General features: G+C 31.6%; 1 protein-coding gene across 1 annotated transcript in view; it reads right to left on the minus strand.

Annotated features, from left to right (window-relative positions):
* Window positions 1-3,364: 3,364 nt before the first annotated feature.
* The window catches only part of LOC148304613 (uncharacterized), a 38,814-nt gene continuing 29,002 nt past the window's right edge, over window positions 3,365-13,176 (minus strand). The window contains exon 14 of the mRNA XM_088267937.1: window positions 3,365-5,296. Coding sequence (XP_088124063.1) covers window positions 5,231-5,296 — 66 coding nt within the window. The 3' untranslated portion in view covers window positions 3,365-5,230. The remainder of the gene's footprint in view (window positions 5,297-13,176) is intronic.

The following is a 13,176-nucleotide window of genomic DNA, read 5'->3' on the forward strand; positions in this document are numbered from 1 at the left end:
ATTCTTCGTATCCCGGGAAGTCTAAACCGGCACTCGCAAACCAAAAATTGCAAATTTTCCTATTCAGCAGCCGTTTGATTACTCTGGAAGAAAAACCAACCTTATTTGCCCAATGACTAGTAGACACGTGTATACTCAGCCGGGAGAAGAACTGATCCCAGTAACTTTAATAACGAGCATGTACTGTATACAGATATCGAGTTAAATCGCAAAATATCAAAATTTTTGATAAATTAAAACACCAAAGCGAAGAGGGAATAGCTCAATTTAAACCACTTCTCCATAGGTAGTAAGTTGTGAGTTGAAATATGTTCCCAGCTCAGTTTTGGCAAAGATGTTACTAGGATCATTTCCGCTCCATACCAGCTACAGTCTTCTTTTATCGATTATACTAGGGGTCAAAAATTGAAAGGAAATTCAACAGAGACTGACCAAAAATTAAAATCATGTTGCAATATTGACAAAATCAATAATGCATACGTATTGTAATACATATTGTCATAATTTATTGCGGGAAACGTCACTCCGAGTTGACTGAACAAAATATTGCATTTCCTTGGAAATTTTGAGCCCCGATTACGAGGTGTTAGATTATTAGAGTATACATATAATAAGCACCCACTTCATTTGAGGTTTGAATGGTACAAATTTTTCTTTCAAAATACACATTGAGAAGCTGCGATTGATTTATCATCCGAATTTTCAATGCCCGCATCATACTGTCCTTGTGAGGGACAAATACCCTAACACAGATGGGTAAATAAGATACTTCAAATTCCATCTAGAAGATTCAGAGATATGAAAACGGGCACCGATAATTAAAATAACCATTTTAAGAATGAGAAATTATTGCGAATAAAGTGATATATACCGATGAATGGTCATTTTAAATAACCAACCAAAATCATGATCTTTTTTTGTATTTTAATATTTTAATGCCTTCAGACCTCAATTTATTCCCTTTAATAAAAGGTATTGTTTTTACTAGTTAAACCATGTATTGACAATTTTTATATGATGTAATTGTTTAATCAAAATGAATATTCAATTGGCAATTTTTTGTTAATCTTATTTAGAAAAACAAAAAACAAAAACATACTCCAGTTCATTACGGTCGTTGAGCTACCATGCTCATTTGTTGTTTTAATAAATACTACGAATGGCAAAAATGTACACTTTTTTAGGAGAATACAAGTGTCTTACATAATTATGCAACAAATTTCTTTTCTAGATCATGGTTCTGGCCCAAAGTTATTAAATATTACAGTCTGTGGGAGTTGTGATGCTTTAAAAAAATTATCAACCGAGCTATTCACAATAACAAAATTTACAGATTCAGAATTTAAAAAAAAAAACCAAAAAAAATTAATTCATGTACATACTTTCTGCAATGGGCGATTTATTCAACTGCGTAGAACAAAAATTACCATAATTTTGAGAATTATGACTATTTTCAAAATCATTGCTAGATTTAAAAATAAACCCCCTTAAATTTCGACAAAATCAATTTGCAATCGGCGTATATAAAAACAGGAATCGAGTATCCCGTTGTAGGGACATTAATAAATTTATAAAACCTACCTAACCGTAAAAGACAATATTTTTAAAATGGATAAGACAGTTTTTGGGTTAATTCCTAAAGATATTCTAAGTTGATAAACCTTCTAGGAATGAAGACCAACTTGAAATATTAGATCTTTGTGAGAGAAGAGAATTGCATATGGCTTCGGTTGTGTGAAAATACACAATATCATATACCTTCTAAGCTAGTTATAACAAAACTACTAAATTTAGGTAATCTTTGGGTAGAGCTATTTTTCATAGAGGCGGAATTTAATTATCTAAAATGTATTTACATACTTCAACAACAAAAAACTACACGCTTAAATAAAATTTAAATTAAATTATTAAATACATTTTTTTTCTTCGTATTTCTGGGTTTTCCTTATTTAATATGCGGAATCATTTATCCGTCTCTCAAAGGGAAGGCTGCGCCTACGCAGTAATCATGATTATTAGAATTGTCTAGGCAAAAATCACACCCCAACAATAAAAGTAACAAAAAAAACCATCATCTTTCAATACAGCACATCACGACTAGTATAAATCAAACATAGAAAGACATGAGTTCAGAGGTCTTCTTTTTAGCATGTTCTCCCGATAAAAAAATATTTAAAATACAAATTTTCGTATTAAAAAAGTACACTTTCATTGTCAAATAAATTCATTTTATCAGAAAAAAGTGTGAATTCGATCGTGTAATTTTTATAGTTAAAAATATAATAACCCCATGTAATTTTTATAGTTGAAATATATAATAACCCCATGGTAGACGATAGCTGGGAATCGACATCGCAGGAGGCTAATCCCTCTTAAGAACAAGCCACAAGACCTAAACCAAGAAGAAGAAGAAAGTATAGTTTAAAAAAAAAAATAGTTTAACCAAGGATTTTCATGTAAACAATGGAAGTAAAAAAAAACGTAAAATAATCCTTTTTTTGTAGCGTAGTGGCTACCATACTGGAGGTCCCAGGTTCGACTTGTATCGCCTGACTCGCTAGATTGGACCAGGACTGACTGAAACAACGTGTTCAGCTACTTGTATTGTTTGGGTGCAACCTAAGTATATTTCAGATAAAGATGAGAGTTTACTTTCTTATTAAAAATGGTAACGAAATGAAAAATTACAAAACGTTTAATACATTAACTTGCGAACAAAATATTTCTCGTATCATATAAACAAATCTCCATTCAAACTTGTGAATATGAATTAAGTTAAACATTTATTTAGAGAATCAGTTTGATTTTTCTAAAACAAACCGAGTCACCAACAAGAATGCGTAATCTTTGACCGAGATCATATTTCGGTGAGAGAATTCATGAAGTTAACAGATGGAATCTGATGTGATTTGTAATAATAATATAACTTGGAATAATAATATATAATTAAAACTAACTTAGCCTACACTAGAGGAATGAACATTCAATCTGGAATACATAAACACACGCAGACCAAACATACACTCTTATAAGGGGATAATAGAAAACCAATCCGTAAGTGCGGGGTGAACAGTTGGAAATCCCAAGTGTCAAATGTTTTCAGGAGACAAATTTAAAAAAATAGTTTTCGCTGCCAGTTTTTAGGTAGTAAACATAAAAAAGAATATGGAAACTTCTAAAAAATAAAACTATAATTAAATCTCACTATATTGTGTTTTGGATTTACAATTGTTTACCTCGCACCTACTGAAATATTGGATCGGGTCATAAATAACCTCTGCTGCAGGAACAAATACGATATCTCTCAGAAGCGATACCAGATCTACCAAATTCTGCAAAAAAAATGATTTTTAGAAAAAAAAAATTTTTTTTTTTTTTTTTTCATAAAAATTCATCATGAGTAACGCCATCCCCGTTTTTGGTTGAGTTGGTACTTATCTTTATGACTCGGCCCAATATTGTAAACATTTATAATGAATTGAAGAAATTTAAAATTTGCCAGACGATGTTAATATTCCAAACTCTTTTATTCATTATCTGCAATCTATCCGGATTTTTAAATGATCACCTCAAGTTATATGCACTTTATGATCGATAAATCCGCATTGTTCTGAGGCAGTCCCCTATATAGATTGGGTGCAAACAAGATGCAAGGTAGAATTTATCAATCGTATTTTATATTTCAAAAAAAAACTTTTTTTTCTGATCAGAGTTACATATTAATCTCTTGTATGTATTAGCAGTAGCTCGTTCAAATTACACAAGCTTGTACGAGTATGTGTATGCAACCCCGAATGCCATAGCCATTTGCTACTATTCTCCTTTTACTCTTCTCGGTTAAAAGTACTTCCCGTTACACTATTCCATTTCTATTTCCATTTTACAATATGGAAAAATACATTTGAAATATACAAAACACCCAATGGCAAATCTTTATGAAAAATCACAACAGGAATGATATAAAAAAATGTCTAGAGACTCGCTAAACTGTATGCAATTCGATTGCGGTTAACAAGAGAAACCAAATCAAAACATACCTTCATAAATACATTCTTTTCTCTCTCGAAAAACATTCAACAAAAACAACATATGTATGTATATTATTAATACATACATTATAAAACACAAGCGTTCATCATCAAACATCAATATATATGGTATCTAAAAATATCTAATTATATAGTATAAATACTCCGCGTTTGTGGTATAGTGCGGACATTACTGTTTGTCGCACAGTATTACGCAATCGTTGCGTAATCAGTCCGCATATTCACGACACAACGCCGCTCTTAGGGACAACTGCCGTTACGGCGCCGTCCACTCGCGAGAACCCCGTCCGATCGTTTTAAATATTCATATCGCTTATATTCAAATGACGAATTTAAACATTAAATAACAAACAGAAAAACATCTTTTTATCCTACACATTTATAATGGCACTTCATCGAAGAACTTTCAATTGAAAATGTAAGCAGAAAAAAGGTTTTTTTATTTTTACTTTATTTACAGCAATGCCGGCGGCATGTCAAATTGGATCATATTTATTCTTTATTATTTACATTGCCAGCAATGATTACAAAATATTTTGAAATGTCAATTGAGAGGCAGAAAAAACTATGCCTCGATCATTGCAACAATTTCTAATATTATTCATGTATATTTTACAAATTTATATTACACACAAAAAGGCATTCAAAATTTATTGCTCGTTTCAAATATCACAATACCTTATCAAATTCTCCTGTTCCCCATTGGATTAAAAAAAACGTTAAATTTAAAATTGTAGCATATTTGCTGGCATTTCTCAAATATTTGTTTGCAATAGCAAAATATTTGCTATCGAAAACAAAGCGAACGTATCTGAATTTATATGTTATAAGATTCCGTATCGTTTCATAAACATCTAGTGGAATAATTTAATTTCCTATATGAATAAATAAATTTTTCAAAATACACGACAGTAATGCTACAAACTTAGATCCAACATCTCCCGAGATAATATATATTTATTTTTAAAGCGAACAAATGTAAATTTACAATGCTTTCCGCGTCTCCCGCTGCCGGGAGCGCATGCATCGAACGGGTAAGGGTATCGACAAGTGTCGGGCTCCGATAATCGGCAGTGTCCGGGTGTGTTCTTAACTACCGACGTAACGCTTAGCCCGCGAGGGGGATTTTTGGTTTGCGAGGGGTTTGAGAATTATATTTATCGGCGCGCAGAATAAATAAATTAGGGGTGCTGCGCCGAGTGCTGCGGCCCGGGGGCCTGCCCCGCTCCCTGCGGGGGTAACAGTACCTGCAAACAGACAAAAAATATATTAGATAATTCGCACATTGAACAGGTCAAAATATTACCTAATTTTTCCCATTACACGAGCTTAACAAGATTTTAAAATTATTATTTTTGATAACGAGACAATTGCTCATGAAATAGTATACTAAATTATTTTTGCATGGTCTGATAAAGATTTTAACACATAAATATGGTAGATATGAATATTGGGTACAACATTAATATAACAGGAAGATACTTTTAAAAATTTGATTATAATTTTTCAATGACAATTTCAACATTTATTTAAAACAGTCATTACATCTGATCCATAATTTTCAGTACATCCTACCACCGATCTTTAAATGAAATTTGTTTAATTTTGAAATTTCTGAAAATCAGAAATTAACATTTACACAATGGAGATGTATAAAAAGCGCAGTAACATGTGTCAAAATGTCGTCTTCTAGCAATTGTCTAAATCTGCTACCTAACCTCGAGCAATATGTAAATAGTTTATGATATATTCCACGGAGGTCATCACAATAAAGAAGTAGATTGACAATTTGGATAAGACTGTCCTTTTCTGTATTGCGATCATTTCTATGGATTTTACCAGTTTTTTTTAAAATTTATTTCGAATATACTTACCAGAACCAGCAATATTTTAATGTTGTTTTTAATAATTTAACCAAAATAATCCTAAAAAATAATCAATCAGGACCTTGCAGCATACATTTTACTATGGGGACATGTTATGCAATAGGAAAGACGATCACACCACTCTTTTAGGGCACAATTTCACCATTTCTACAGTAAGTACTATCATTTCTAAAATAATAAAACACGAAAACAATAAGGTAAAAAAGATGCTCGGATTAAACTAGGTTGTATTTACAATTTTGTACTAAAGCATATCGTAAGCGAATTATAAATCGGATGTATTTTATCATATTTGAAGCAATTATCGTAAGCTTATAAGTGAAAAACTAGTACGGAAAGCTTGTTTGCTGTGTGAAAAGATTATGGTGAGTTTAAGTGGTGGAATTTCAAGTTACAAGTCAGTTATCATTGAAATACAGTGTGATTACTAATGATAATTAAGCTTATATAAAATTGGGCAAAGCTACTAAGCTAAAAACTTTAAATATTGAAGGTAAAAAAAAGATTCATCTTTAATTTGTTATTATAAAATTGCAAAATCCAATGAAAATGTATACTATGTCAAACAAACACATTCGTGACACTAATCCACTACTATAGCAGCCAATTCATGTCACTCGATTGGCAGCTATAGCTGTCAGCCTAACACTCTGTATAGAATAGATGATTGTAGCTAATATAAAACTCGAGCAATTATAGATATTGCGTCCCTATATAAAATATCTCCAATTCAAAAGTGTCCCAATTTCCGAGATGTTTTAACAACTATTCAAAATGATAATTACAAATCTGTACCAGCGACTCCCGTATAAAGAGTGTCCAAAAACGCCTTGCATAAAATAAATAAATAAATAGTTTATGAATCATTTTGATCAATTACAAACATAATTATAGAGAAATATTCAGTTAAAGATTAGTAGCAGAATCTATGACTGATTAGACTACCAAAACTAAATAATCTGCGGGATGGATAAATTCTTACATTTTATTTCCGCTCTAGTGAATCCTTTACCGTGAATGTTGCATCTGCCTAGTACGACTGTATCAATGCTGGAAAGCGAGAGTTTGAAAGAAAGAAGCGATATTGCTCATAGCTAAATTAGTTAGAGATCAAACAGCTAAACTAATTATAGATTGAAATAATTTAATTTAGAGGTACCTCGGTATTCACAGGGTTACTTCTCAAAAATGGTCATTATTAAATTCAGCCAATAAACATAATTTCAAAACTTGGGGATCCAAAAATTGAAGCATCGTCTTCATAAGTATTTAGATAGAAATAGTGATTGTATAGAAAAATAAAGTAAGTTTTAAGCTTTAAAATGATGTATAATGCTAGGGAAAACAATAAAGCTGTATATTTTTTAAAAATATGGGAACTTATTTTATGAATGACCCTCGTACTTTAGTATGTTAAACTGCCAAATTTTTCCAGTTTTTTATGAAAGTGTTATGAAAGTGAAGACACGGAGAGACTGCCATTTATCAGACAGTTTTCCACAAACTAACTGCTAACCAGTTGGTGTAGGTTAGATATCAATACAAGCAGGTATTTTCAGATACTTAAGTAAGCTGTTTTGACAGCTTAAAGCTTGTCGTTTTATTCAAATCACAATTTCAGATTCATCAAACTGTACATTGAGTATTTTACCAACACTATATATATCGCTCACTCTTTTCAAGAACGTCATAAATCAAAAATCGACAATTTTCAGCTGTGCATGTTTTTGGAATGCCCAGAAAATGTGCTAAATCCCAGCAAAAGAGGCATATTTTTAATTTAATATTTACCCGCTGCAGTGCAGAAAGTGTTGTTTTTGTTAGATTTATATTATCCACTGACACTTCGTGATGGAATTGCATTTTTAATTTATTATTAGATTAAAACCAATATTTTTAGCTTTTCCACTTTTTTATTTGACCAGCGACCGGGTTTCGTCGTTACCGACATCATCATGTTGTTTTGTTTTTGTTTGTTTTGTTTTGACATGTTGTTTTTGTATTTTGAAGAAAAGGTATTGTTTAATTATTTTTTTAAATACACTAAATATTGTTCAAATGGAGAAAAAATCTTCAGGTTTTACCTAAAAAGATCTGTTGCACAGTAAAAAGTTCAATATGGGCCTGATATTTATTTTTAATACATGGTATTATTTATTTTTAAACTTTAAAAACGTTCTCCTGAAAAATCAAGTTTTTTGATTTATGATGTTCTTGAAAGGGGCGAGCGATATACTATGATGAATCTCACTGGCAATGCAGTGCTGCAAATAAAACCGGGACAGTTACATTTTAAAATTAACATATCAAAGCATTTGGTTCAACCCTAATTGGTGACGATTGATAATTTCGGATGGGTGAAAGTCATCCGTTTCGTAAGATATCAAGTGAATTAATTCCAACAATACAAGTTAGTTAAATAAATCTAGCTTCTCGCTTTCCAGTGCCAATATTAGGTCGCAATTCCATTAGAATATATTTATTGTTAATAATGGGAAATCATGCAATTTTGTACGGTATTGTAATTTGTATACATAAGTAATTTTCATTGGAAATATAAAATAATTTTCTATGTTATAAATTTCAAAAAACACATGCGATAAAAATATGTATTTTGTATACCAACTTGTGTTACCAACTTTTTTATCACAGTTCATTATCCGGGTTTTTAAAAAAAAACCTTGGACACCTCCATGTACGCTCTAGTTATTGAAAATTCATATTACGGCATGCCAAAAAACCAATATATTCAATATATAAAAGCTGTTCAATCTAAGCAACTATGTATTAAAAAGTGCATAATTGTTTTTGTTTCTTATAATTAACCTTATCACATGATATATAATTTGATGCCGTAAACAAAATTATACAGTTGGTTTTCCACAAATTGGAATGTACTGACTTTCGTTTTAATAAGTTCCTTTCTTTCTCTGTTCATCTTGGATCCAATGCTTCGTAAGGTAATTCATTGGGGTGATAAATTGTCAATGCATCCGTAAATGTTGCTCATCGATGCAACTAACTGATTGTTACAGAATAAATTGAATTTATTTTCAATTTCATTTCATTTGACATTTGCAATTTCTCCTCTGAGGGAAAATTATTTGAATTTATCTTTATGTACTTGTATATCTATCCCGGCAAATTGGCTACCAGTTTATATTTGTTTTGTCGAGAACTTTTCTTCAAATACTGTGATTTCAATTGAATAATGTGCTGCCCTTGTAAAATATAAAGCAATCACAAATATGTTGCAATTTATTGCATTGGCATAATATCTAGCACTGTTATGCTGAGTGCGTTATCGAAGAATGTTATTTCACTCAATGTCTATAGGATCGTATCTCAATTTTGCAGATTTATAATAAAACTAATATAATATTTGCAAAATATTGACGAGCCGATAACTCCACGCCTCAATGTACGCAATGACCATATCGACCATGTCAGGGCCCATAAAACAAATAAAATATACGAAAACAGAGTTTTTTTTAAATATGATACTTATTAAATTGTCTGATGCTTTGTTTGTTCAGTTTCACCGTCAATATAAAATAAGTCATTAAAAAAAATTCATTAAAAAATATTAAAAATGTACTTGTGGAAAAAACCATTCAACACACTAAAATAAAACAAAGTGGAAACAAACTACAGTCAAACTTCCATATTACAAGGTTGATAAATCAAATTATATAATATGTTGAAGTGTTGATTTTATAAAAAAAATCTTCATAATTTTTCATTTCTTGAAGTAAACTAAACGACAACAAAAAATGTGTGAAAAGTTTGAAAACAGATATTAATTTATTACATAAAACTAGTTTATTAGTCATTCGGCACTAAATATTTGATTGCATGCTATGCATTAGGTAAAATTGTAAATAAAATTGTTCATTATTATGGAAGGTAAAATAGATGAAAAAACACTATGTATTTTCAAAAAAAAAAATTGTCATTAGATCTTTGCTAAATGGAAGTTCAACTGTGTAAAAATATTACATGCATTTAAATAAAGTAAATATCAAATTATACTTGAAATATATATAAAAATAAATACTAAACTATTATAATCAATATATGTATTCAAAGTATGAGCTTTTGTCGTTTCAAATCGAAAAACAGGTTGGCTTGTTTAAATTTGATTAGTTTTTTATATTTATAAATTTATAATATAACACCATGGGCCAAAAATATTTAGTTTCAGCTTTTAATAATACGAATTATTTATTTTTATTACTACTATTATAATTGGGCATTTTTCACTTTATAAATATATTTACTATTTTTATAACAAATTTAAATATACGTAAAAAGGGTGTCTTTTTGTACATTTTTATTTATCTAAATTATTGTTTATTATTTGGTCCGTTTCATTGTATGTACTTATCTGTAAAGCATTCTTCCTGTTTTTTACATTCTGATATGTTTTTATAATCGTTATTTTATCTTAGAAGAAACTAAATTAATATAAAAAGAATCAAGACCAGAAATATCAATTTCAACTGCAGTACATTTTTAAATATTAGTCGAAGTATGATGTAAATAAATAACAATAAAAAAAAATCATCGCTAAAGCATACCTACATAGCTAGAAAAAGCCGCCATTTCATATTGGCAAAAGTACCTACATCCATGTTCTTTATCAAACATTTGGAGATTGCTATTTGCTATCATTGACCTGCAATGCCATCAGCAGTCGTCGATGGTTCCTTATGACTAAGAGACTTGACAGCTCCTAAGTAAACTATGACATCTATAAAAAAGCAATTTTACATAAGAGTTGAAGTAGGTGAAAATTACAATTCAAAATTTCTAAGTCAGCTAAAGGTTAATTTTAGCATTTACAAATGAATCACGTGATCTGTCCAATAAATGATCGTAATCTGTTCCATATGTTGAACCCACAATGCAAAAATACCTAAAGAAATACAAGAATACCAACACCCATCCATCGCTGCGACTATACTGCTCCCGGACCCATCCTACTGTATGGCTCTGTCAATGGAATTCGGTGAGATCGAATAACAATAAATTACGGTAACTGATTGAACAAATTGTGTAATTTATTTATAAATTAGAGCACCCATTGCCTGCACTAGGAAAGTGAAGTTTTAGTCCAGTCGTAACTTGGCAGTTTGAATAAAGGAAATACAAGTCACAAGCATATCAATTTCTTCCAAAAAAATGTTGCGCACGTATTCTTATGTCGACTCACCTGATCTCACCATTTGGATATACTGTCTTCCTACGGACTTCGGAATCGGGAATCGGGAATCGGGACATCAAATTCACTTTAAAATGGACCATATTGAATTATAACGAGATATTGACACGCTCTTTATGCCAATGTCACTTCTAAATGTGGGCGCTGTTACGTGTAGAAAGGAATTGGAAGAGGTAGGGAAGAGGAGTGTTGATAACAATATTCGTGCCAACAGTCTGGCTACAACAAACGTGACGGTTTAATGTCCCTTTTCCAAACTGTCAAATTACAACTGAAATTTGGTATATACTAATACTACACTGACCCTTACTGCACCCAATGGTGGGTAGAATAGAATCTAATCTCGTGTTTACTCGACTGTTAGTCTCACCGGGGTGAGGTCTACAAAAAAGTTCTCCGCTCAGTCCTCCAGGAAAACTTAAAACAAATTGGGAACACACTGCTAAAAATGACTGTAATTTTGATAACTCAGTTGAACAGTAAAAAAAAAACGCAAGTTTTTAAAAATTCTATCTCAAATTCTGTTATAATATTGCTCTAACGCTCAAAAATACAATTTAAAATCTGAACTTAACCTTTTCAGGAGTAATACCATAAATGTCCATAAGTAGCAGAACTCCTGTAAGAGACTTTGAGTGTGTGCATGTAGTTTGAAGTTCACATCAGTGAAAATCAACTTTTTCATCGATAGTCAATTATCTATACTCTCCTGGAATAGACTTAGTTCAAAATGCTTACTCCATCAAACATGATTGGGAAATAATGACATATCTAGACTTCCATCCACATCCATTTTTGGAGTGAAAAATTACGCATTTATTGTGACCATACATTTTGATAGCTCTTCTGTAAAATTGCTTTTTTGTAGACATCCAAGTTTGGGTATCGTCGATATAGTAAATATAAATAGCTAAATATGAATTAAAAATAGATCCGTGAACACCTAAAGAATGAGCAGATTTGTGTCCATTGGCTAAGAGTAGCATGCTTGTGTGAGTAGTAGTGGTAGTGGTAGTGGTAGTAAGGGGAGCAAGCGATGAGTAAACAAGTATTGGACGTGCCTTTAGTCGGAATATTGCTGTACTTTGAGCAGTCGCGACTGGTGGTTCATGTTTGGCAGACGTATCGCGTTGCCCGACCACTAAAGGTAACACACAACAATACATCACATATCAGGGCAGATGCCATCGGTACGGGTGCGGGTGCGAGTGCGGCCGGCGTACACCTCCGCTCATTCCCACAATATACTCGTAAACTATTCCCACAATATATTCGTAATTTTTAAAACATTATTTGAAAAACGGGTTGAAATACAGTTAAAGCTCATTAATTTGTAAATTCAAAATTCAAAAAACTGCTCCAACAATTTATCCACAAAGAACTTAATGAAAAAATCTTTTGAATTTTAAAATTACTTCTTCAAACCCTCATCAGCACTAGGGCACTGCATCATTTAAATGTGGTCTTGATCTATAACATGTATGAAGGAAAGGTGATCAGCCCTTCGCTTCAGGTACCAACCAGTCCAGGGTAATATTGAATAATTATAAAAACACAAATAATTTTAAGTGAAAAATTCACTTATATTTATTCCACCCCTCCTGGGAATCGAACCCGGGACCTCCAGTACGGTAGCCGAGCGTGCTGACCAGGCGGACAAATATTTAGTGAGTGAACAAATCATTTAACAAATCTTCATCTGATTTATTTATCCATTCCATTTACTGCTTTTGTTATTTTGTCAACAATGAAAAATTCTTTCAAAACATCACCACGCTTCTTTTGAATATGGAAAATTGTCTTTAAATCTTGGCGCCTTCGATTACCAATTGAGGAGCTTTTACTGTATTTTAAACATGCCAAATGGCGCGTCATTCCACGCTCCTGCCGATCGATACGGCACATTTGAAAATATAAAATTATGATCCCAAAAACAAAACGAAAGTACAAATGCATTTTATTATTATTATGTGATTTTACAAATAAATATTACGAGGGATCCCAAATAAACATCTAA

Source organism: Brachycentrus maculatus, unplaced genomic scaffold, assembly GCF_059751285.1.
Source record: "Brachycentrus maculatus isolate JH-2025_06_01 unplaced genomic scaffold, ASM5975128v1 h1tg000310l, whole genome shotgun sequence".
In the NCBI taxonomy this organism is placed as follows: domain Eukaryota; kingdom Metazoa; phylum Arthropoda; class Insecta; order Trichoptera; family Brachycentridae; genus Brachycentrus; species Brachycentrus maculatus.